Genomic DNA, 26,522 nt, shown 5'->3' on the forward strand with positions numbered 1-26,522 from the left:
GGGCACAGAGCAGTGGACAGAGGAGAGATGGTGGTCAGGGGGAAGATGGTGGGCATAGGAAAGGTGGTGAGCACAGAGCAGTGGTGGGTACAGGGGGGCACAGAGATGGGCACAGAGGGGGGCACAGGAGGTGAGCAGAGGAGGTGGGCACAGAGAGGGGCACAGGAGGTGAGCAGAGGAGGTGGGCACAGAGGGGGGCACAGGAGGGGGCATGGGGGGGGGCACAGGGGGCAGCCCGTACCTGATTGCTTCGGGCATTCTCACACACGAACGCGTCGTAGGCCTCCGCAAACTTGGGAGCGTTGTCATTGACATCAATGACCTTGATTGCAACGGGAACTTTGGCTTCCTGGTGCTGTTTGTCTGCAGGGGAGGCAACACCAGGATGAGACAGGAACAGGAAAATCCCCCAAAACAAACAAATTCCCAGCTGCATCCAAGAAAAGATCAAATACGCTGAGATATTTCTGCTGAGATTTCTTGCAGTTTATCAAACTGAGACAATTGGAGGATTACAGGATTCGTAGCACTGATTCTAAAACACCTCAGTGAAATACTCACAGACTTCAACTGCAAAGACAGAGATATTATGCCAAGCCATTTCTTCCCTATCCAGAGTCTTTATTGTCTTGATATTGCCATCTTCTGCATTAATAACAAAATACCTTTCAAGGTCGGTGTGTCGATCAATTGAATATCTAAAGAAGATTGAAAGTCAGTAATTAGAGACAAGAAAGACTTAGAAGTTTCATGCATCCAGATTTGTTCTATATAATCATAATTTCTAAATGATTTTAAGTAGTACACCTATTGTTGCCCTCAATATCATTGTCAAAAGGACAATTGTGTTCTTTTAAAAGGAAAATCACCTGATTGGTTTCTACATTTAGAAAAACAGTACATCAGAATGTTTGTAATAAGTGAAAATTGCTGGTATTTGAAGTCTCTAAATCAAAGCCCTAATATACTCTATATTTTCTTCTCTTATAAAACATGATAAAAATATCTACTGAGATATTTTTCTCTTCTGTTTCATGTTAATCATGGTGATCTTTTAAATCTTCCAATCATTCATTTACTCAGAATATTAATTGATCATGCCAATTTATCAAGTATTATCCACTCTCTGCACATTTGTACAGCTTTATACAGCTCTGACTTTCATAATTCATGTTGAAATTCCTTGAAATGTTAAGTATATCCACAAAAGAGGTCTTCATAATTTAAGTTACACTGAGGACATGACAAACAAAATTAAACTAATAGAAGGCTATTATAATATAATAATTCTTTACTATGAGGATGGGCAGGCCCTGGCACAGGGTGCCCAGAGTAGCTGTGGCTGCCCCTGGATCCCTGGCAGTGCCCAAGGACAGGCTGGACACTGGGGCTGGAGCAGCCTGGGACACTGGGAGGGGTCCCTGCCATGGCAGGGGATAAGAATGGATAAACCTTAAGGTCCCTCCAGCCCAAACCATTCCATGATTCTGTGATTCCAAGACAATCCAACACAACTGCAGAAAGTAGGGGTCTGTGTGGGCTTGTCTTTAACAATTAATACTTAACATTTACCCAGCCCAATCCCTAATCTACATTCTAGACTTTTGTATTTTGAAACATGCTGTGATAACAGTATATTTGTGGAAAATTTAGTTTATAATAGAGTCTACCAAAGATGCTTTTAAATATATTTTAATTAGACATAGCTATAGTATGATACAGGCTTTGAGAAACTGGCTTCCTATGGAACAAAGATGGTTAAAGTTTCAATATTCTGGGTGTCTGTAGATCTGCTGCCCTGTCTTCAGATCGCCCCTATCAAACCCAAAAGCTAATGCACAGAAAGAAACAGGAAATGCAGCAAACCTTATAGCACTGTTGGCAGCATCAGGGTCTTTGGCATGGACTTTTCCAACCACAGTACCAGATGCTGCATTTTCCTGTACTTCAAAAATGTAACTTGGCTTCAAAAACACTGGTGGCTCATCAGCATCTTCCACTGCTATTTTCACTGTCACTGTGTCCTTGAAGGGCCCGTTACTGATGAACTTAGGGTCAATGTGGACATTGGCTGCCTCCACCTTCAGGCTGTAGGACTTTTTGGTTTCATAATCTAAGGTCTGTGAGAAACAAGAAGACAAGTGCATTCCAGAGTCAGGGAAACCAGGCTGTCAGAGCAGCAGGCAGCACCCTAGTGTTCAATGACATCAAACAAATGTGAGCATCTGTCAACAAGCTTGGACTGAAATGTGTGTATTTAAAAACATAAAGACTCAAATGGAAGGAGCTACATTCTATGTATGGAGCAGCATAGGAGGGCACTCAAAATATCACCCCAGAGTCTTGGTCTTTCTCTTGTTTGCTGTATTGCTGACGAAAGCATCTGTACTGGGCAAATTAACCTTGTCTCCATGCAGCCCTCCAGGCAGCACAGAAGTGCAAGGGATGGGAAAGGGGCTCCCACAAGAGCCAAGCTTTATCCAGGCTGGCAGGTATTCCATGTGGATGTAGTCTGAAGTGCTCCTGGGTGCACCATGAGATAGCACACAGATAATTAAATTATTTAGGTAGTGGGGAAACTATGAAGATAGTTTGCAGTGCTTTCATTCCTGCAGTTCTCTCCAACCACGGAATTCATAGCACTTTCCAAAGGGCAGGTGGAATAATGTCCCTTGGAACAAGTCCTTTTGGGAGCCTGATCAAAGCCAGAATACCTCTGTGCCTGCATTGGCATGAAGTGGCAGCAGGGCTGCACCTCAAAATGATCATGCAGGTGGCCAACCACAACTCACAAAGTATGTTAACACCAGAGACTGGGTGGAGTGACAGTTCACCCACGTTTCAAATTACACAAAAAAATCCACTCCCACCTCTAGAACAGAGACAGAAATCTAATCAGGGCAGTTTTGAGCAGAGGAGATCTCTGAGACCCTTCCTGAGGGACTGCCCCAAAGGGCAGGGCAGGGCTGACCAGAAGCTGCCCAGGCCTTCTCCTTTGAGTTCTGATTATCTCCAAGAGAGATAAATAGTTCTAAAGATACAAAGGGCAAAATGATAATGCTTCTATAATGATAAGATTTATGTTCTGTAATTGCAATTTAAAATTAATTTGATAACACTTTCAAAGCTCTGCTGACGGGCTGTGTGTGAAATCCCTTCTGCTGCTTTTCCCATAGCCTGTGACTCCTTCAGAACACTATTGTGGACAATGCACAGCAGAAGAATTCAAACTATAGGTCATGAGGCTTTTCAGACTGAACATAAAGCAACAGTGAATGTCTGCTACTTATCAGCACTAGGCAAAACTTCATTAACAATGAAGCTGATGGCATCGTATTTTACCGTGACTTTTTATTATGAATTCATTTAGTTTGTGCAATTAATCCACTGTACAGTATTTATGTAACTCTTCTTGGTTATTTTCTTCCATTCCAATTCAGCTAATGGGGAAATGGAATATTAAGAGTTAATCACACCTTGAGAAATTAATTAAGTGAAATTTGCATTTACTAATATTTTAGCTTAGGTGGTAATCCATTATTACCAAATATTCTGTCAGCAGCAAAGAACACTACATAAAAGTAGGCATCACTCACCTTCTTAAGCTTCACAACCCCTTCCTGAGTCTCATAATCCGTGGTGATTTCAAACATGTCCATGCCATCCCCATCGATGATGCTGTAGGCCACCAAGCCATTCTCCCCAATGTCAGGATCTTTGGCCTTCACTCTCCCCACCTCCTCTCCCGGCACAGCCGCTTCCGACACCGACATCTGGTACACACCTGGGGCAGGGACAGCAGCACAACAGGCAGTGCCCCGAGTGAGCAGGCTGCTCCCACCTACTTGTTCACTCTTTCAGCCTGGGAGTTCCCAGTAACCACAGCCCTTTTTGGCGTTTTCACACCCCAAAGGAATATTGTGTTCTGTTCTGTTCTGTTCTGTTCTGTTCTGTTCTGTTCTGTTCTGTTCTGTTCTGTTCTAAAGAGCTTTGAGCAGCAAATCAGCTGTGAAACCTTAACCCACATGGATAATGTGTAGGACACAACCTCCTTCCTGCTACCCCTCTGCCCAGGAAGGGGCTTAAAAGGACAACCAATCACCCAGAATGCAGAAATTGTTGTGGCATCAAGGCAACCATCAATAGCAGAGGTGTTATTTCAAAAATAGAACGGAAACTCTCTCTTGCATGATGCATGGTAAAACCTTCACCTCTGCTGCTCATTTCTGCCCATTCATCCAAGATCCATAAATTGTATACAGTAAATTGGATAAATCTTGCCTGCTGTGCTGGCTAAAGTATAAAGCTGCTGCTCTCTGTGGCTGAATTTGGATTGTGAATGTAGAGTAACAATGATTATTAAAAATTCACACCACAGAGAATATGTACCAATTTGTATGTGATTTCATGCCAAGCAAAAAATGTTTTTTCCAAAACAAGCTCCAGTAGGAAAACCATCCCCAAACATCCCTCAGGTGTTTCCCTGAGTATTCAGGAACACCAAAGGACAGCAACACTGCTCCTGGAAAAAATCTGTCTCCAACAGTTGTCCTTTAGGCACTATTGATTCCAAAACTTTCCCAACCCCCTTCAGAATTCAGATAACATAACCTGATCCTAAATATATAAATCTATGTCAGCATTTTCTGCCATATCATCAGCAGTAATAAATTGGAGAGGGGGAAACAAAAAAGGATGATAAAATAAAATAATCAAATTTACTCCCCTTTGTAATTGCTCTTTTTTGCTCCATGGGCAACCCTGAGAATATCAGGAGACTTACACCAGGCAGGGACGTGGCTCATTACCCATAAAAACAATTGCCACATGTCATTGAAACAGATCATTAAATCCAGCCCCAAAGAACCCAAAATTTAAGCATTTAACTTATTAACAGCTTGAGCAATGAACATTAGGAAGAAAAGAAAAGAAAAGAAAAGAAAAGAAAAGAAAAGAAAAGAAAAGAAAAGAAAAGAAAAGAAAAGAAAAGAAAAGAAAAGAAAAGAAAAGAAAAGAAAAGAAAAGAAAAGAAAAGAAAAGAAAAGAAAAGAAAAGAAAAGAATAATAATAAAAATATCAGTAATTTGGCTGTTTATACTGACCGCTAAACCTTGGTTTTGAGTTACAAAGCATTCCAAATGCAGATTTAACCTGGGGGTGAATGATTAAGTAGAGGAACTGCTTTTAGGCATTTCTGATAATTTAAAATGTTCTTGCAAAACACTCAGTAAAAGGACTTGAATTCGTGGAGAAAATTCCATCATTTGATGGAGTTAACAAAATATTGTATCCTGATGTTCCAGGTTATGATGTGGAGTGAAAGGCTTGTTTGTAAGGCATGCAAAAGCTGATTTTTTAGGATTTAATAATTTTCTTTTGATGGGTAGATAATGGTGACACAGAATTTTACATTCAGCTCTTGAATGAGGAGCCAGGGAGCTGCAGCACTGGAAGAAGAGCTGTGAGAGCTGTTGGAGGGGTGGCCATGGCCAGAATATGTCAGGGTCAGAAGTGCTGCTCAGAGCAGAAACACAGTGGGCTGAGATGGAGCCTGCCCTGCACTCAAGAAACCCCAAACCCTCACAGATATGAGCTGCAGAACAGATATGTGGGTCCATTAATATATTTACACCCAGCTGTGAAGGCTGTGTCTGGTAATGTCAACCCTGATTAATTTTATATGTGAAAAGCAAATTGATCAGGTATAAAAAATTGCTGCATTTAACCTCCAATAATACACTTTAACAATTGAAAAATGTAATTGTGCTAATTTTAGTTTGTTTTGCCACAGTAACTATGAGTCTTGAAGAATATATATATGTCTATCTGCTCATATAAATTACACAGCATGGCCCAGTATCTTAAAAAATGAAGTACAGGGACAGGAATCTTTGCAACTTAATCCTGGCCCTAAAAGTTACTCACTTTGCAACACAAAGCAAATAATCCAGACACTAAAGTTCCATATGTTACCAGCAAAAAATGAGTGACTAAGACTTCTTTATTCACGTGTACTGCAGTAATCCAATCCTTCTCACAAGCCTTGGGTGTATCTGATATTTCACAAAGGTGGGTCCTGGTGGGAGATGCAAGAAGGATTGTGCTGGGACTCACTCTGTGGGAACTTTGGTGGGTTGTCATTGACATCTGTGAGCGTAATTGTCACTTTGGTTGTCCCTGAGAGGCCTCCCATGTGTCCTCCCATGTCCTTGGCTTGGATCACCACGTGGTACTCCTCCTTGGCTTCTCTGTCCATGTTGGGAAGGGCAGTTCTGATGATTCCTGCAGGCACAAGGGAAGGTGGCACACACAGCTTTAATGAACACCTGGATGCTGCACTCACAGTGCACAAACTCAGCAATGTTTGCAGTGATGGGGGAGCTCTGCCTCCCCTGAGCATCGCTGTGAGGAAAGCTGCCCTGATATTCCACACAGAGGACAGGCCTGGAGAATTACAGTCAGCACAGAAACAGCCTTTCAACCATCACAGCATACAGAACACACAGAAACAGCAGCAACTTTGTGGCATAGCAGCTCCAGCAAATGCCAGGAGACCAGCCTGCAGCAGAGCAGGAAGCTTTGCTCAGACACATCAGCAGCTGCACCCAGTCAGTGCATTCAGCTCACCTCTGGTCATGAGGTGAATCAAAGAAGCTGTTTAATAATACCTGTTTGAGCCTCCACCGAGAAGTAGGGCTGGCCTTCAAGGATACTGTAAACCAGTTTGGCACTGTTCCCATAGGTAGGGTCATCAGCATCTGAAGCTGTTACCTGAATAACTGATGTACCTAAAAATGGAGAGAAAACACAGGAGGGAGAGTCAGAGGCTTTCAGTCACACAACAGAACTATTCCTAAAATTTTTTATTTCCACGTTTGATAAATGAAAATCAAAATTACTTGACAATTTCTTTATGACAAAATGTACTTGTATGATCAAAAAAGATGTCACCAGCTGTGATGTGGATTAATGCTGTAACTAGAGAAGATATAAAAGTCAGCAGTCACTCTGCACTGTTATGGGTTTTCCCCTCAGTAGTTTAAGCCTTATATTGCTTTTGTTGTTAGACAGCCAAACAATAGTTTTCCTTTACACTTTTCTCAGTAAGTTTCAGACAAATCATTCCTATAGAAATCTCTGAGATGGACACAAGCTCAAACAGGAGATGAAAATTGAATAGATGGGGAGGCAGTAACTTCCCACCTTTATTACACAACTCTGCCAAAGGAATGATCTTCATGTTTACCCCAGAGGATTCACACTCCATAAATTCCAGGGGACTCTCATGCTCCTTTCTAGGAGGAAAAATAGTTCTGCTCTAGGAACATTGCCCAGTTAGGAGCTGTGCAGGGTTTCATTTGGCCAGCAGATTAAACACATCAGGTGAATCACTGGCTGAACACAAACGAAAATTTCCTTCCCCAAATCCTTGACAATAAGAATGAAACAATGCTGAGATGTCCTGGAAGTGCAGCACCTTCCACAAGGGCAGTACTCACCTACATTAGATCTCTCGGGCACATTGGCATGGTAGTTTTCATGGAGGAACTCGGGGGGGTTGTCATTTATGTCCTGAACTTTGACAATGAATTCAGAAGGGGGTTCCAGAGGTCTGTTGGTGTTCCTGTCCACAGCCTGAGCTGTCAGGGTGTACTGAGCTCGCTCCTCCCGATCCAGTGTCTTGGTTGCATGGATGTTCCCTGATTTGTCATCAATAACAAAAATGATTCCCGCTCCTTCACCTGAGAGAATGTATTTAATGTTTCCATCTCCAGAATCAATATCTGAATGAAGCTACAAAAGGAGAAACAGACACACCTTAGCAAGGGAGCACGCATTTCCTGGATGCATTTATGAAACAAAGAAGTGCAGGAAATTGCCATCATTTCACAGATTTCAACTGTGGCTTCAACAGGCAATAATCCACCGTCAGGAATATGCTGTGACCACATGTACCCTGCATCCAGGCAGTGCCAGCCCAGACATCCTCCTGCCAAATGCAGGGTGCTGCTAAACCCCAAATTTCAGATTTAAGGAGGAAAATACACGAGAAGATACTTATAGCAGATTCTTTATTTGCATGAAGTTGGTAGGAGGAGTAATTTTTACAAAGATTTTATACATTGCAATGAATCATGTTCTACTGGGTTTCATGTAAAAAGCTCTTAAAGGACAAATGGGATGAGTTAAGTGATAAATGAGTGAGCCCAGCTGTGCCCAGGGGTGCAAGAAGGCCAAGGACACCCTGTCTTGTAGCAAGTACAATGTGGCCAGCAGGAGCAGGGCATTGACTGTCCCCTGTGCTGGCACTGCTGAGGCCACAGCTCGAGGGCTGTGTCGAGTTCTGGGGCTCTCAGTTCAGGACAAGAGCCCTGGAGAGGCTGGATAGAGTCCAGGGAAGGGAATGGAGCTGGGAAGGGGCTGGAGACTCAGGAGGGGCTGAGGGAGCTGGGCAGGGGCTCAGCCTGGAGAAAAGGAGGCTCAGGGGCCCTTGTGGCTCTGCACAACTCCCTGACAGGAGGGGACAGCCGGTGGGGTCGGGCTCTGAGAACAGGAACAGGGACAGGAGGAGAGGGAACGGCCTCAGACTGGGCAGGGCAGGCTCAGGGTGACAGCAGCAGGAATTTCCCCATGGAAAGGGAGCTCAGGGATTGGAACTGCCCAGGGAGGTTTGCAGTGCCCATCCCTGGAGGTGTCCCAGGAAGGGCTGGAGGTGGCACTCAGAGCTCTGGGCTGGGGACAGGGTGGGGATGGGCACAGCTGGGACACCATGGGCTGGAGGGCTTTTCCAGCCTCACTGATCCTGGGATTCTGGGGGTTCTGTGACTGCCAACTAGTTTTTAATTACATGCTCTCTAATATAAAAGAAGCCACAAATGCTTACTAAATATTATCATACCAGAACCAGTGCACACTTCAATTTGATGAATGAAGGAAACATTGAGCTAAATTACAGATTTATTGATTTTATATTGACAGCTAAAAAATTGCACCATTTTACACCAGAATACCAGCATGGTATTTGCTGACATTGATCCTGTTTCTCCACTCTTTTTCTGCTGGGGTTAAGTCAACACTGTTCTGCTTCCCATTTAGAAACTGGCAAATATACTGGTTTATTTATTTGTTTGTATTTTATTAGTGTTAGACAGTAACAGAATAAAAAAACAGTCCAGGATGTGTGTACATACACACATGTACACAGATATTTACCTCCCTCTATACATAGCCCTCAATATATTTAATTTTACTGATAATTTGAAAATGAGAGGATAAAAGATATCTATTTTACTGAGCTGCTGTGTTATACATTAAAATTTTAATTGCTGTTTTTACAGACCTGAGAATTATATTATTGAGACATATTTTGATATTTATTGAGACATATTTCTGTTCAAGTTGTTGGTGTTGTTCTTGCTGTCTTGCTGAGTAACAGCCTGCACACCTTCATTCAAGGACTGCTGAGGTCAATGGAAATATTTTTATTGACAGAGGTAGTATTTTGCTTCGCACCTAAACTGAGCTACCAGAAAATGAAGAAGCAATGTATACAGCACAGAGGCAAAAGCAAAACAAAATCTACAAAACCCCCTCAAAAAATAAATATTCATAATATCAATAAAATAATTTCAAATTAAGAATATTGGCTGGAAAAGGAATCCTTCCTTACCCTTCCCACCAGCACAGGATCTGGCCCCGTGTACTCCTCGATGACAAAGAACTGGTTCCACACCCAGCCTCTCTTGGAGCGGTGCAGGAGCTGTCCCTCCTTGCCCTTCTCCAGGTGCCCGTGCAGCGAGGGGCTGCCGTGGCTGAGCCTCTCAGTGCCCAGCACCTGGCTGCAGCTCAGCACCCCCAGGCACAGCAGGGCCACGGGCAAGCAATGCTGTTCCTTCATTTTTGGTTATTGTCCCAGATTCCACCCTTCCGCCTGGGCACTCAGAAAGTGGGGCCACTGAGGAGTTTCACACCAGCCCTTGTGCACATAGGATGGCACCACGCACTGAACACATCCCCTTAATGCTCTGCAGCTTCCCAGCTCAGCTCCTGCAAAAGGGAAAATGGGAAAAATCGTCAGTTCCTTGAGGATGTAGTAGGGGTTTTTATTTAGCAAAACAGAACTAGGTCTTTGCTAAATATCAAGATAAGATTACAATAAATACATCAATACTGATTAAATTCTAAATAATGAGCAGATTTGATGTTTTGCTACACAGAGCTGCCACCTTGCAGAATCTCCTGGCTGGCTGGTTTGGCCACTCAGTGGCTGCAAGTTGAAAAATACATAGGAAATAATATTTTCTTAAGATCCTTTCAAATAGATTTAGCCCAAGATGCAAGATAACTGTAGAAATACCTAATTTAGACCTAATCCCTCTTTGGATCTTAGATAGAAGCCTTAGATAGAAGCTGCTAAGGCAAGGTCCAGATATAAGGGAGATCCCAAGACCTACCAGGAATGCAATATTTCTCCACCAGCCCTTTCATGATCAACAGATCCCTGTGCTGAACATAACCACCCCTGTTCTTCTTGGGCAGGAGCAGGCACTGGCAGAGATCCAAGGAGCCCCAGTTTGGATTTAGGCCCTGGAAGGACCTCTGAGGATCAAGGCACCATCAGCACTGATTGCCAATGTGCTGCTCTGGGCTGGGCATCATAAATGCCACAAACCAATAAAAATGCATTCAGACATTTCTGACACTGTAACAATTGATGTAACTGTTCATTTCTATTTTCCCTGGGTGTCAAATTACCAAAATTACATTGATCTCCTACTTTTCAATACTTCTTAAAACACTAGATCAGATTTAATATTTGAGGGAGAAATTGCATAATACAGGGGAACCTGAACTAAGCGGCCTCGATCCACCACAAAGGCCACTTTCTCTTATCCTGCATGTTGGAATACATTCCAACATATTCCCCTTGAATCTTTGCACAACAACAAATTTTGCAAGGTTCCTACAATGCTTGGTTTGGTTTTCGGTGTGATTCACTTTACTCTTCTGCAAGATACTGATAACAATCTTACATTTACACAGACAAATGTATAAGTATGTGCTACCATCAGCTGTAAAACAGAATGATTTTTAAATGTGAAATAAAGAGATCTGAATGGTATTTTTTCAGCAGAGAAAATGTGAATATAGACAAAACCTAAAACCTTGAAGCTACAGCACATTCTGTAACTACTGCCATAGACAAACATCCCACTAGTCCCAAACCCACTCATTTGGGGCTGTCTTTCTCACATCCTATGCAGTCATGTCCTTCTTCTACATCCCTTTTACAGTTACATAAAAATACATTGGCTGACAGGGGTTCATGAAAAAGGAATGAAATATCTGAGTTTATTTCCTCAAAAAAAGATCAGCTTTCAATTTTATTTTACTGAAAACTGAAACCACCTGAATTACAGCACCAAACTAGTTCCAGCACAATGAGTGAAATGACATTCTCACACATAGATGCAATAAAGTCTGGCTTTCCCAAGCAAATTTATTAAAGAGATTTGATATATCCATTTGACTTTTTCCTATTGTTACATCATGACACATTACAGATTACTCCAACCAGCATGGAAGACATGGAAAGGAAAACAATCCCTGTGATTTTGATCAGGAAAATGCTCTTGTTTTGACACAATGTATATGTGTGGAGCATTAGGTCTGTGGTTTCTATTTCATGTCTCCATCTTGCTGAGGGGTACAAAGCAATGTAAGACTTACAGGGCATGGAAACTGAGATTTAATCTATTTTGGACACGTGTTTTGCACCCAGCTTTGCATAGGGAAAGAAAAATAAAGCTATGGGATCACTCATGTGCAGCAGTAAGAGGGCATTTGGCACCCAGAATGTTATAAAGAACCTACATATTCCAAACATGGAATAAGAAGATATTCTTGGACAGCTGTGCATTTCTAGACCTGCTGTGAAAAAAAAAATTAAAAAAATCTGTAAATAGTCTACTTATGTTAATAGATTTGGGGTGCATTTGAAAATTAAACTCACTGACAGTCATTCATCATTAGCATCACAGAATGATCTCAGCTACAGAAAGAAGTAAACAAATGCCCTCGCCCTTCTCCAACTCCTCAATACTGTTATGTAAACCAGCAAACACTTTTAAAAGCTGCTTAACCAGAATGGCAGACCCAAGCTGATACACACACTGCTTATTATCAGCTATTCAAGTGTGAAGTGCTGGAAAAAGAAAAGTTAATCACAGATCCATGCTTATTTACTAACAAGAGTTTAAAGCAATAATTGTTTGTTATCTTTTTTTTATCCTCTACTTGTCCATGTACAGAGATGAAGCAGCAAGGCTCCATGTCTTCAAGCTAAAGAAAACTGTTGTCTTTCATCCACCACTTGAGAGAATCCCAGAATCAAAGCATGTTTTGATCTGCAATGGACTTTAAATCCCACCCAGTCCCCCCTGCTATGGGCAGGGATCCCTCCCAGTGTCCCAGGCTGCTCCAGCCCCAGTGTCCAGCCTGGCCTTGGGCACTGCCAGGGATCCAGGGGCAGCCACAGCTGCTCTGGGCACCCTGTGCCAGCCCTGCCCACCCTGCCAGGGAACAATTCCTAATTCCCAATATCCCATCCAGCCCTGCCCTCTGCCACTGGAGCTATTCCCTGGCTCTTGTCCCTCCAGCCCTTGCCAATTGTCTCTCTCCATCTTTCCTGCAGCTCTTTCAGGCCCTGCAGGGCCCCCCTGAGCTCAGCCCAAAGCTTCTCCTCTCCAGGTGAACAATCCCAGCTGTGCCAGCCTTTCCTTCAGCAGAGCTGCTCCATCCTCTGCTCATCCTGTGCCTCCTCTGGGCTCTCTGCAGCAGCTCCAGCTCCTTGCTGGGCTGGCCCAGGGCTGGGGCAGCTCTGCAGGTGCTCAGGGTCTCACCTGAGGAGCAGAGGGGCAGAATCCCCCTGCCCTGCTGCCCACACTGGCTCAGCCCAGGGCAGGGGGGGTTCTGGCTGGGCCAGGTCCCACTTGGGCTAAAACCAAGTCCGTAAGGCCATCTGTGGCCGTGGCTTCTGGTTTGGGTTATAAAGGCAAAGGGCTCAGTGATAGCAGCAGTTCCAAGCTGGTTCTTTAGAAAGTGACCCCAGGTAAGACTGGGAAAGCTGGAGCTGCAATTAAGGGTCCCTGGCCTCCTTTATGCCACTTCTTCCCTCCTGGAGTTCATGCTCTGCTCACTCACATCATTTTCACTCCAGCAGTAAAACCTCTGACTCTTATCCTCAGAAAACCTAAAATACCATAAATCAACAGGCTTGCACTGAAGGCTGTGAAATTACCGAAATTCAAACCAGCAACAGTCTGGGTTTTGATTAATTACTTGTATTCTAAAAGACAAGGTGCACAAGATGCCTTTAAGTTAAAGCTAAAATAAACTTCATTAAAAAATGAAGCAGTAGCATTAACAAAACAAAACAGAACAAAAAAACCCCAAAAACAAACAAAAAAACCCCAAACAAACAAACAAATAAACAAAAAACCAAACAGAAAAACCCCAACCAAATCTCCTTTTTTTCCCCTTCCTTTATCCTCCAAACAATCTACTTAAAACATTTCAAACATTTCAACATTAACCCAGCTGCTGAAAGCCTACCATTTCCTTCCACTTCAAGCAGAAAACATGAAAAAACCAGCAAAACAATTTATAAAGCAATTCCTTTTTATCTTGGGGGGGAAATACCTCATAATCCTGAGAGTTTGCAATACAGATGTGAGGATGGCAATTGTTGCAGCTGCTGGACTGCTGCCCCAGTGAGCATCTGAAAATTCTGTGTGCAGCACTTGGATTCAGGCACTGCACAGATTTAGACTGATTTGACATGAAAGGTTGCAGCCTTTAAAAAAAAAGTCACAATCTTTGATGCACTTGGATACCTCTGCCCCTCAACTGCAGCAAAGGCAGTCTCAGTGGGCAGCTGACCAAACTGCAACTGTTCTGCTTTTGGCTGGGATAGTGTTAATCTTCTTCCTGGTAGCTGCTTCAGTGGGTGTTTTGGATTTAGGGAGAGAGTGATGCTGATAACACACTGAAGTTTGAGTTGGTGCTGAGCAGTGCTTACACTGAGCCAAGGACTTTCCAGCTTTCAGCAGGCTGCAGGAGAGGCTCCAGTGGGCATCAATAGTTTTGTTTATTAAAAATCTTTCCTCCTTTTATCACTATTTTCTTCCTTTTCTGTCCTATTAAAGTGTCTTTATCTCAACCAGTAAGTTTTCTCACTTTGACTCTCCCAAATCTCTGCCCAATCCCTGGGGAGGAGCAGGGAGTGAGAAGTGCCTGTGTGATGCTCAGTTGCTGGCTGGGGTTAATCCACCACAAACATCATGGTTTTTTGGTTTTTTTTTTTTTTGTTTTTTTGGGTTTTTTTAAACGTGATTGTTTACAGAATTGCACAACGTATAGTTTTGAAATCCAAAATTTTCCTAAAAAATCTGTAAGAAAAGCTGTTTCCCACTTCCTTGAGCACAGGGGATTCCAAGTTTCATGAAAGCACAGAATATCCAGAGGGAAAGGGACCCTCAGGGATGCTGGTGCAGCCCCTGTCCCTGCCCAGACCCCCCAGCAATCCCCCTGTGCATCCCTGGCAGCGCTGCCCGAGCTCCTGGAGCTGCGGCAGCCTCGGGGCCGGGACCATTCCCTGGGGAGCCTGGGCAGTGCCAGCAGCTCTGGGGGAGCAGAACCTTTCCCTAAAACCCAGCCTGAGCCTGGGCAGTGCCAGCAGCTCTGGGGGAGCAGAACCTTTCCCTAAAATCCAGCCTGAGCCTGGGCAGTGCCAGCAGCTCTGGGGAGCAGAACCTTTCCCTAAAATCCAGCCTGAGCCTGGGCAGTGCCAGCAGCTCTGGGGGAGCAGAGCTTTCCCTAAAATGCAGCCTGAGCCTCCCTGGCCCAGCTCCAGCTGTTCCCTGCTGCTGTCCCTGGCCCAGAGCAGAGCTCGGAGCTGCCCCTGGGGAGGAAGTCTCAGACTGCTCTGGCTGAACCAAGATGAGCATTTCCTCAAAAGCATGAACTCCATTAATACCCTTGAACTGTATACAAACCAATATTGGAAATTTTGGTATTGAATAACAGCATTATCAGGGGGAAAGGGTGAAGAAGAGTTAATCAGCCACACAAGGTCTGATCTAATCAGCAAGGCACAGGAATGCAGTGAAATCCCTGAATATCATTTGAATCATTCAGGACAGAGAAATATTTTTGAAGTCCAGTCCACACTCTATAAAACAATCTGCATGGGGAGGTGTATACCAAAATGTGTGCATGGAAATAAAATATGTCCCTAAATAACAGTGAGAACAGGCCTGCTGGGCATTCCTGGCTGCACAGACAGCATGCCTTTGCTGTGTGTTTGTAGTTGTTAATGCAAGCCTTACCAGTTTTGATTTTAACAGAAGAAAAGTCTGTTCTTTGACTGTTAGAAAATAACACCCATTGATATTCCTAATGGAAATATGCTGTTCATCTAAGACTTCAATGAAGAACACAACACCTAAAAAAATAATATATCCTTGTCCACGCAGAAACCATAGTGCAAGCAACCACTCTGCAAAGTCAGTGTGCTGCACACAGCTTCACACAGAGCTGAATGACTGTTCCAAGATATCAACAACAAAAAATGAAGAGGCAGCAGAGATGATTTCAATGACAAGAGCAGTGGCGGAAGTGAAGTCTAGCCAACTTTAAATTCCTTTCATTATTTTTGTAGCAACAATAATCCCCAGTGTTCACCATGATTTCCTCTGTGCTATTAAATGACCATATGCCAAATTATAATAGACTAAACAATTTTTTCTGATTTGTCTAGGCCATAACTTCTGGATGATGCATTAAAATAGCAATTGTTCTCAGGAAGACACTTGGCAGAAGGCAGCCGAGATCACAGTGTTGCAATATAATAATGGATGATTATGTTCTGAAATGTTTTGCAAAAGTAGCAAGTAAATATAGCAAACTCCCAGTCTAAATGAAATTTTAGCTGTAATTAAAATTAGCTGAAAAGATGAAGGATTTATTCTACCATAATTTTATCATCAGAAAAGGAAATGAATAGCTTTTAAATGACAGAATAAATATTGGATCATATTAGTTCTGGAGTTTAGAGTGCCTGAGTTTTGGGCAGAGGGGTGGAGGTAGAGCCCTGGGCTGCAGGGAGGGACCTGCAGTGGCCAGGTGATGTCCCCACCTTCCCCCATGGGATCTGGCTCTGCAAAGCTCCTCAGAGCCTGGACAAGCTCCTGCCTTTGGGATGGGCTGCTCTGAGCAGCCCCAGAACTCCCTGCACAGTTTAACCCCAGGGCTCCCTTCCCCAGAGCCCTTTCCATGAGCTCATGGAAAATGAGCAGCTCCCATGGAAAGCAGGTGGGGAGCAGATCTCCAGATCCAACAAACAGTCGAGTTCCACTTGGTTAATCTTCAGGACATATCACAAATGAACTGCCTTGGGAGTTTTTAGCAAAACACACGAGGTGAGGGATGTGGAAGAGTTCTGTGCACAAGGGTTTCATTCCTCCTGTGCACTGATGAGTGTGGGAGGAGTTCAGCCTGCCACAGATCCTCATCCTCCTGCAGACTGCTCCATGCAAACCCCTGATGCCTACCAATTTCAAGAAATTTGGTGTACATTAATAATAAAAGATTTTTGAAGGATAAAAGTTCTTGTTGCAAAAGCTATTTAGCCTTAACCAGTCATTCTCCCACATTAAACATTTGATTTTTTTCCACTTCAACAAAATGTTGCTCTCTTCCTTGAGTCATTTCAAGAAAATGACATTAAAAAGTAAGTTGATAGCCTATTCCTTATTTATGGAACAAGAAAAAAACACCAGGAATCCATACCTTGCACATTTAACTTAATTCACAGAGTTAATTTTTGATTTCAAACTGTACTGCATTGTCAGACCCATCTTTGAATAGTTTTTAGCTTGGACTTCATGACAAACTTGTGCAAAAGAGGGCCTCTCATTTTATTTACACAAAATAATATTATGATATCAAGATCTGCTTTGCAGTACATTCAGTTGCATGACACATATGGCAAAGCCAGTTCTTCAAATAAACCCTTTAGTTCTGAAAATGGCTGAAATTTTAAATTCCAGGTATGCCAAATTTGGACAAGACAAATTAGGATTACTACATTTTTCCACTGGAACTAGAAACCAGGCTGAACTTACCCTTTAACAGAATTAAGGGAGGTGCAACACTGATGTGTCAAAATTTTCAAGGCCTCCTTTAAAAGAGCAGCTGAATGGGGAGATGAGACAACATCAGCTTTCAGCTGTACTCCAGCAGCTGAGGGCTTCCTGTGTATTTCCAGTCAGGAAATCATCCCACTGGGAGATGGAGTTTTGTTCCTCAAAGAGCCCCTTCTCCCAGGGCAGCACTGGGGCACGGCAGCAGCACAGTTCCCTCTCTCAGTGCCAGCACCACAGGTCTCACCCATCCCATGAGGAACAGCAGAATTGAAAACTGCAGGATTCCCTCTGGATCCAACTGGCTCCATGTGACCAGCCCCAGAGTCTGGTTATGGATATCTGTGTGCGCTGAGAACCAGGCACCAGGAGTGTGGAATGACAGGACAACTGACAGGGAGAAGGTTTAGAGCAGATATTAGGAAAAAAAAATTGTTCCCTGGCAGAATGGGGAGGGCTGGCACAGGGTGCCCAGAGCAGCTGTGGCTGCCCCTGGATCCCTGGCAGTGCCCAAGGCCAGGCTGGACACTGGGGCTGGAGCAGCCTGGGACACTGGGAGGGGTCCCTGCACATGGCAGGGGTGACACTGGGTGGGACTTGAGATCCCTTCCAAACCAAACCATCCTAGATTTTTTTAATGAAGTCCAATGTGCACTGGTCTAATGTAAAATGCTTTTTTTTAGATGACAGGAGCTCTGATCTCTGTACATTCCTGCTGTATATGTAGATGGTAAATCTCATTTTTCCCCAGTGTGTGATTCCAAAGCAGACCAGCAGTCAGAAACTCCCTGTGAGCCCCTCTGTAGCTCTGGGTCCCTCTTGCTAGAGCCCATTCCAGCCCTCACTGCAGAGAGCAGCAAACCACCCTCATCTGAATGCAAATTGATACCAAGTTTTCTGTGCCATTCACGAAACATGATTAGTCTTATGAGACAAAAGTATTTCGTCCAGAAAAGGAAATTCTTCATATTTAAAGATACTTTTGGTGAAAAAAATCTTGTAGTTGTTGCACTGAATAATGAGAACCTCACACTCCTCCAAGTTCATGTTCTGTGTTTTACACTGCAGTGTAAAGGATTAGAATTTGAGGCTGCAGTTCTGCAGAAGTAATTATATATATATATAATTTTATATATAACTTTTTATTTGGTGAGCAAACAACCAAGATTTTAGAGGTATCCTACCACAGAGGAATTCTAGGTCATGGCAATATTTGTATGTATTAAATACATAAGTGAAATCTTTACAGAAACTGGTGGTTTTCATCTTGACAATAGACGTCACTTCAAAAATGCTAAGCAAGTTTTGTAGAATCCTATTCTGAGCTCTGTAGAATCCTATGAAAGGAAATCTTAATCCTTTGCATTTTTAAATTATGTTTTATAGCACTGTATTGGATTACTGAGATGTTTAAAGCCAATAATCCCCAGCTGCTCCAAAGAAAAGTTTTGAAATGTGGTCGTGTTTTCCTGTAGCAGCTTTGAGACTCAGAATTACGAAACCATAGACAAAGCCAGAAAATGATGGCCCTTTGAAAGCAGAAGCCATTGTGCAGGGAAGAGGAAGAGAAATAACCCCCTGAACAGTGTGATGTGCTATCTGTCAGCATACACCTCTGAATTCATCATGGAAGGAGGGCATTTCCCCCAAGCTTTGATTTAATTTGCACTCGTTGGGGAAGGGTGAGATTGCTGCTTGCTGTACCTCATATAAAGCAGGAGAAAGCAAGAAGACAACTTAGTACATTATGGAGTGAATGACACAGAAATAAGCCTGAGAGAGTGATATTAAAAGGTTTGGGAAATGAAAAATGGCTGTAAACAGAGTTTTACATTTACTTGCTGCCCTGGGGAGATCCACTTAAGATAAATGTGACAGAGGCTGTCTGGTTTTAAGCATTAACTCTAGAGGAAAACAACCAGCATAAGAAAGGTAGTCTTATTAAAGAACATGGTGATTGATAGAGTCCTTTCAAGTAATGACTAAGCTTTTGGTAGAGTTTATTTTAAATAGTAATTGTGTTCTTGTGCTTCTCAGACGAACTAGAATTCTCATAATTCCCTGGATGCTCCAAGGCCAGCGAGGCTGCAGCCCAGCCCATGTTAGTGTCAGTTATTTTGTTATTATGTGAGTAGCTATCAGTGGCACTCTGAGGAGGACATAAATGACAACTAAAGTCAACTTACTGGCAACTACTAATGCTGTACTTACATGCAAAGCCAACCCTGAATATTTTTTCCCCTAGGAATAGATATGTATGAATATCTGAATAACACTTGTGCTGTGAGTGATGGTCTCTTTGGTTTGTGCCAGAAATGAGACAGTCAAGATTAGAGAGTGAAAACCTATCAAAAACTAATGATTGCAGGCAGGTCTGTTGAGCTCTCAAACCAAGGCAGACAGAATTCCAGCCAGCAATCCATTTCTGCTTGGTTCCATAACCTCTTGCTGAAGGGCTGGCAGCTCCCACACAAGCAGAAATCTAAATTCAGTCTGTGGTTCTGCACTAACAGCTTCATTTCCAGAGGCAGCTTCAGCAGTGCTGCCCAAGTGCCAGACTATTAAAGCATCCTGGGTGGTCTTTGTGTGTTCCTGTACAAAACATTCTTCCACTTTGAATTTAATCCTGCTGGACTCCTCAATCCCCATGTCCCCTTCAGTTTGGTCTCCCTCGAGCAGCAAAGCTCCTACTGAAAGACTTCCACATTGTGACTCGTTCAGAGAGGTTCACATTACAGCCCCTGGAACATTTATCTTTATAAAACTCAACAAGCTAGGGAATTGCTGAGAGTCCCCTTCACAAATACATTTGCTAGAGAGAGAAAGGTGAGAGCTAAATTCCCAATCAAGAGCCTTCTCCTTTCCCCAGCTTTCTTGGAGCTGCAGAAGGAAGAACTCAGATCCTTTAGCCGTGCCCATGGAAGGTTCTTTTTGATAGCTTGCTTAACTATTCCAGTTTAGTGCAAATTCCTTCCATAAAGAGCATAAAAGCCACTTTGAGATTTTTGAATGAAAAATTGAATCAATAATTAATTTTTGCCTAGGCACAGATTGTCTGTGAGGAGACCAATTTTGGCTCAAAAGCACGAGATAACAGCCTCAGAATATTCAAACACATGCTAAAGCAGCCTCAGTGGCACTAATAAAGGAGACCATCACTGTTTAAACACCTAATGGGAGGCTACAGCTGAAAAGAACAAATCTTCACATTTCTATTATTATTTGCAACCCATTAAATCACAAAATTATAATTAAAACAATATTTGCATGAGTCTTTTCTGAGATGCCTTGCTGTAATTATTTTAGGTTAAATATTTCCATTTAATCTAAAAAACCCCAAGTATAAATCTGAGGAATTATATGGATTTGTGAGGTTCATAGGCTCTAAGGACTAAGGCATAATTCCCAATTTATACTGCAAACCCAAAAATCCAGCAACAGGTGCTAGGATGATGCAATGAGATTCTAAGCATACAAACAAATATAATAATAGCACCAAAAAAAAGAGAAGCGCCAAAAAATAGCACCAAAAAAGACAGGCTGGTGTCAGCTTGCAATAACAATTTGTTTTTCATTCAACTGATCCATTAAAAAAAAAAAGGGCAAATGATTCAGCATATTTTTCATGAGCATAACTAATTTTGAATTAAACTTATTTATCACAACTGATCACATGAACCTCAAACACATCCCAGACATTGTTTGACACTATTTCTGACCTGTAATTACAGATGATGGTGACAAAACATTTCACTTCTGTTCTTGTGACACAACCAGTAACAACAACAGATTTAAGGCAATGTCTTGCTACAGCTGGAATGATACTTGGTGTCATTGTTATGATGCAGAAAAGGTAAATTTTAAATACATTAAAGTGATAATTTCATAGAGGTTTTGGTGGGAAATTGGACATAAACCGGCACTTTAAAAATTAGATTAGTGATATTCATAGCTGAATCTATGAATCAATTTTATTGGAAGTCTATTAGGGATTTTGAGGCTATAAATACCTTTTGCCACTATTACTCTGGTGCTGGGGCAAGTCTTGGCCTTAAGAGAGCAGTGATCATGTCTGGTAGGGTGTATCTGCATGTCCTGGAACTCCGACCTCATTTCTGCATCCTGCATCAGCAATGTCTTTAACCAACAGGATAAGATAAAAGTACTGCAGTGGGAATGAACCTGTGTCCAGTCAGGTAAAGCTTCAACTTCCACTTCAATAACAATTATACTCATTAATGAAAATCCATGAATTTGGGGAAGAGAAAGAGGAAAACCTAACATTTGGTAGGACTGCTGGATTGAGAACAGTTTAATTTTTTGATGAAATGACCTTAATATAAGGCAAGCAGAGGGAAAAAAATTACATTTATAGAAGTGAAATAAATCCAAAACCCAATAATTAACAAAATCCCATGCATGTACAAATATACACATAAAAATACTGAAAGCTCTATTCTCCAGAGCAGGATTAGACTTTTTTTTCCTCCACATTAAACACGCCCTTACATTCAGCATATTTTCTACCAAAATGTTCTTTTCAAAATGTTGCCAGGGTGATATCACTACTTCAATCCAACCAATTTCCTTTGAAGTCTCCCATAACAGTAATTAAATAAATTGGTCTTGGAGTAATTATGGGGTTTTTTTCTGGAAAAGGAACTATTAGGTTAAAGAGAGATGAGAGAGTCTGTCACCAAACATAATCTTTCTAGAAACATTGGTGCTTGCTACATTTATTGCAAGAAGGATGGAATACTTAAAAACTTTGGACCTTTTTAGCTTTTTAAAGGAAATGTCGACTTCCCAGCTGAAATAAGCAGCAAGCTAAAATGACTGCTGACAGTCTTGGGAGTGCAGGGAGAGAGAAAATGGAAGTTGTGTCAATAGAAAGCTTTTAAATTCTATGTATTAAGCCCAAGAGGGCTGGTGAGAACTGGAAGGCTAAATTACAGTGTTAAAGCAAGTGGATGGTGAACAAGATGAAGGGGATGGAGAGCCCAGGACTGATGATCCAGTGGAGGGCACAAAATGGAGCAGTGCATAAATCCATCGTGTTGGAGCCCTTGGAGACTGGGCTGCTGCAGTTGAGCAGGTTCAGTGTGTGGCCATCCATCAGCTCCAGCAGCTGGATTCCCCCCTCTGCTCTGGGAATCTGAGCAGCCCTGAGCCAGGGAAACAGGGCTTTCACAGCCCCATGGAGTTCACAATACCTAACTTGATGTTCCAGCTCTGCTCTGGCTTTGGCTCCACGTCAGGCTAAAATTGTTAGTGCAGCCTGTTGAGCATCCTGTGCGTTTTTGGGGGTTTCTCCCCCAGATTAAGTTCCTTTACCTTTGCTAAGGTAATCCCCTTTATTTGTGGGGATTTGGTATTCATCTGATGAGCAGCACTGATTTAACCCTCAGAACAAGCTTAGCTAACCCTCACCTTGTTCTCTGGCTTAATCTGGTACCTCAGACTTCACAAAATTGAAATTCTGGTGCTTGCTGGTGCAAAGCTTGCTTTGCTTCACATTGCAAAGAACATGGAGCTTTCCACTTAAAGCTTTTCATTCCTTGGCTATGATTTTCTTCATGTGTGATGCTGAAACTCCCACCCTCCTTTTCCTTAAATCTCTCTAGTATATGAGATAATGTTGCATAAGAGTAACCCACATGGACTGGTATCTGAATTTCCTTAGAGAGCCTTTTATCCCACCCAAGGACAGTGACACTGTGCTTGTCTGCAAAGCTAACCCTCTGTTTTCTCACCACTTTGAAGACCCAAAGACAGTGTTTTCAACTTAAAAACTCACAAGGGTGAGCAAAAGGACAATAAAAAATAGCTTCCTGGAAATCCAGTGGTCAGAGGGAATAAAGCACTAGACAGGCACCAGCTGGAGAAACTGGATCTGGGGATTCATCCAAGAACAGGGAACATCTTTCTGAGCAGACAGACATATTTCTTGTTCCAATGGATGGCTGACAGGGTAAACATTGCTATAAAAAACTGAACATGATTTTTTTTTTTTTTTAACCACTTTGTGCAAATTTGGTGAACCCTTTCTGGCTTAAACCAGTGAGCTTAAGTGAATCAGACCCAAGGAAGGGCAAATCAGAATAATAAGCAGGAAGAATAATTATGAAGGTCATGCACAGGCATATGTATTATGTTTGTAAACACAGTTTTAACTAAACCCAGCTATAATACACGACACAAATGATGGTGTAAGCATGAGATTGCCAATAGGAATGTTTACTAAATGCTTATTTAATAATGGGGCTTAAATAAATAGTGTAAAAAATAATTTTCTACATGTTAAGGTGAACTTGTTAAAATTCCAGCACCTGGTACCTCCTGAGGGTAGTGTCACCATTTCTTGTAACATGCCCAAGCTGGAGGGAGCTGCCAGCACAGGCAGCAGGACCCAGCTGGATTCTTAGGCAGCTTCAGCAGCACTTTTGGCCTGTCCAGCCCTTGGGTTTGGTGAAGTTTTTTGGCTGTAACAAGTTATCCAAGGACCAAGGGGCCATTGCCTGACTTGCTTGGATTTTTGCTTAGCTCAGGATGACTGTGCTGTAACACAAGCAGGTTCATGTGCACGTTTGAATGAAGGGGTAAAAATAGCAATGCACTGGTCCACACACAGTGAGCTACCTGTGCAGCCAGGAGAACAGGGGAAAGGGGCAGATCTGACAGTCAGCTCCAGGAGAGTGGTGGGGCTGGAAACTGCTGCACTGCTGGACTGCTCCCCAGGCTCAGCCATGGAACCACTGCAACCTGGGAGCTGCACACAGCTCAGGGGCAGAGTTCAACATCCAGAAAATAAGCTTCCACAGCAGCACAGGCTGGCTGGTGCCCTGCAGAGCTGAGGGGGAGTGCAGCCACATAACAGTGGCTCTGGAAAATGCAAACACAGCAGTGGCTCTGGGTGCAGGGAGGAGGATTCATCCCTGCCTTCTCTGGGATCAGGTCCCATATCCATCCTGCCTCAAGACCTCTGCCTGAGGCAGCTGATGGTTCCTTTCCATCAGAAGGCAGGGGCTGGGAAGCTCCTGTGCACCCCTTTTAACTCTACATAACTTGTGTAAGAGCTCAGTGAGGCTAAGCTGTTGATTTTCTGGTTAGACTCTAGAATTTAGGCCAACAGGACATTCTTGGCTTTTAATTTCTGTTCTTTTTGGTTAGATGAGCTCAACAAGCTGCAGCAGATAAAGCTGGTGGAGACTTAGACTTAAAGGGCCCTGGACTAAGACCTGGAGTAACTCCACAAATGCTCAGAAGCAAAGCACTCATCTGGACAAAAGGCAGTGTGTCAGCCTAGTGTGAGCTGTGCAGAGGGAACAGGAAACAGAGTGGGGAGCAGAGGCAACCTGGATAACCCTAACCCAACCCCTGATTGGGACAGTTATTGAAAAGTCATTACCATTCTATTCTTTACTGGGAAGATCTCCCGCTTAAGCAATTAATTATTTCTGTATTTGCTAAATACAAAGCAAATCCAATGACCTTCAAGGAGAAAAGTGGCCATTCCATTTGTTGAACACACAGCTTTGGTGTCATTCTGCTGATGCTGGGAGCAGCAAGGGGGTGATAACCAGTGGGTCAGGCAGCTTTACTGGGAGAACAGCACAGCAGTGTCTTTGTTGGGCTGTCCTTGGGGTGATGACCAGCCCTGCTCCTGGACTGATGGAGCTGTTCTCTCTTGGGTGTCACACATGGCAGAGGGGGACAGGAGGCAGAACTGCATAGCAGAGCAGTGGGGGCAGTGAGGCTGCAGCTGGCTCCCAACCTTGGGATGAATGATTAATGAGTGCTAAATGTTTGTGTGAGAACATCCACTGGAAGAAATAAGGAATATCTTCTCTGCAGTGTGCTGCAACTCACACATGTTGCCTGCAGTAAGGAGTATGAGAGCAGCTTGGGAGGTCAAGGCAGAGCCTTTGGGTTGGTTGGTTATTTTTGCTTCAATGCAGCCCTGGTTCACAAACTGTAGCTGATGGCAGGAACCCGAGCCAGAACAGGCAGGAGCCTCTCACAGTGGCCAGGCTATGCAGGTTACATAATCTGCTTTTCTATTTTGGGGAGAGAGAAGGGAGAGTTGGAGGCCAAATACCCAAGTTCTCCTGTAAAAGTAGGGATAAAGCTGCAAAAAGTACAGGGGGTCAGACCTCATGACCATGAATACTCAGTATTTTAGGCTGTTGTTTCTAAAGTAAGATCATGTTCATAAACAGAACCAGAAAACACCCTTCAGGGTCAGTCCTGCTTTTGATTCCAAATGTTATTTTGGCTCAGACTTCCCCTTTCCTGGCCTCTCCTGTTATCCCATTGAATTAGGAGGCTGTGGCTACTGGCCAACAGAAACGGGTAATGCATCCCAGAGCCCATATTCTTTGAAATATCTTCTGAGACAGGAATTTATAGCATCACTATAATGAAACTCAGATTACAGCATGAAAGTCTGTCTGCTTGCCACACGTACCAGAATTATACAGAAAATTTGAGCCACGGAACCCTGAGGAAATTGGGGAAAATGTGCACTCCCATCGAGAGGGAGGCTTTAGGACTTGATTGTTTAGGACTTGGTTTAGGACTTTAAGAAAAGCCTCAAGCAAGAGAGAAATCACACATAATGTTACACAGGCAGCAGCAGAAAGAACTGCCATGGAATCACAAACTCTTAGGCTTTGGCACATGGAATTCAGCAAATTTAGCCTGGTCTAGAGCAATTGCTACCTCCTGCCCCTGACCAGCCCTGAGACGTATTTTTTCTTTGATGTATCTGTTTAGTGCTATCTTAGTTATTCTTTGATGCTCTGTTTATTATTATGTATTCAATGATTATCAAATTGGTGCTTCTTATCCCAAAAAATCCCCATTACTCTTCTGCAGTAATTACAAGTATTGCTTTTATAGACCAGAGACTGGAGAGCTTTTTTTCCTGTAACGAAACAGAAGGAGAGGCTTCACCTAAAACCTTGGAACAAACTTTCATTTATGAGACAAGGGAATAATTTTTATTCCATGACATGAATTCAGTGGGCTGCCACAGGCTAGTCATAATCTGTTATTGTTTCCCTACAACCTTGTACTATTAATTTTTCTTTTTAATGAACTGTCCAGTCTAGTTTAGCTGTGGGAACTATGATGGAGCTGCAATAGAAATGGTTTATGTCATGCCTTAGTCAAAAAGCTTTCCCCTACAGCAGCAGAATGTAATTGAAAAGCCGTTTTAAAATAAAAGTAACTGAGTGGTTGCAAATGCAGGTTGTCAGGAACGGAGAGGGAAAAACCTTTGCATTCCATTAGATTTTACCAATCACTACTTGTGTG

The 26,522-nt window shown here is 42.9% G+C and overlaps 1 protein-coding gene across 3 annotated transcripts in view; it reads right to left on the reverse strand.

Annotated features, from left to right (window-relative positions):
* The window catches only part of CDH11 (cadherin 11), an 85,017-nt gene that overhangs the window by 9,633 nt on the left and 48,862 nt on the right, over nucleotides 1-26,522 (reverse strand). For all 3 annotated transcript variants that reach the window (XM_079315880.1, XM_079315878.1, XM_079315879.1), the window contains 8 exons: nucleotides 9,671-10,047; nucleotides 7,500-7,794; nucleotides 6,669-6,788; nucleotides 6,115-6,282; nucleotides 3,597-3,784; nucleotides 1,867-2,120; nucleotides 562-698; nucleotides 242-363 (listed from right to left, as the gene is read on the reverse strand). In XM_079315880.1, the coding sequence (XP_079172006.1) occupies nucleotides 242-363; nucleotides 562-698; nucleotides 1,867-2,120; nucleotides 3,597-3,784; nucleotides 6,115-6,282; nucleotides 6,669-6,788; nucleotides 7,500-7,794; nucleotides 9,671-9,898 (1,512 nt within the window). In that variant the 5' untranslated portion in view covers nucleotides 9,899-10,047. The remainder of the gene's footprint in view (nucleotides 1-241; nucleotides 364-561; nucleotides 699-1,866; nucleotides 2,121-3,596; nucleotides 3,785-6,114; nucleotides 6,283-6,668; nucleotides 6,789-7,499; nucleotides 7,795-9,670; nucleotides 10,048-26,522) is intronic.

This window comes from Erithacus rubecula (genome assembly GCF_903797595.1).
Source record: "Erithacus rubecula genome assembly, chromosome: 12".
NCBI lineage: Eukaryota > Metazoa > Chordata > Aves > Passeriformes > Muscicapidae > Erithacus > Erithacus rubecula.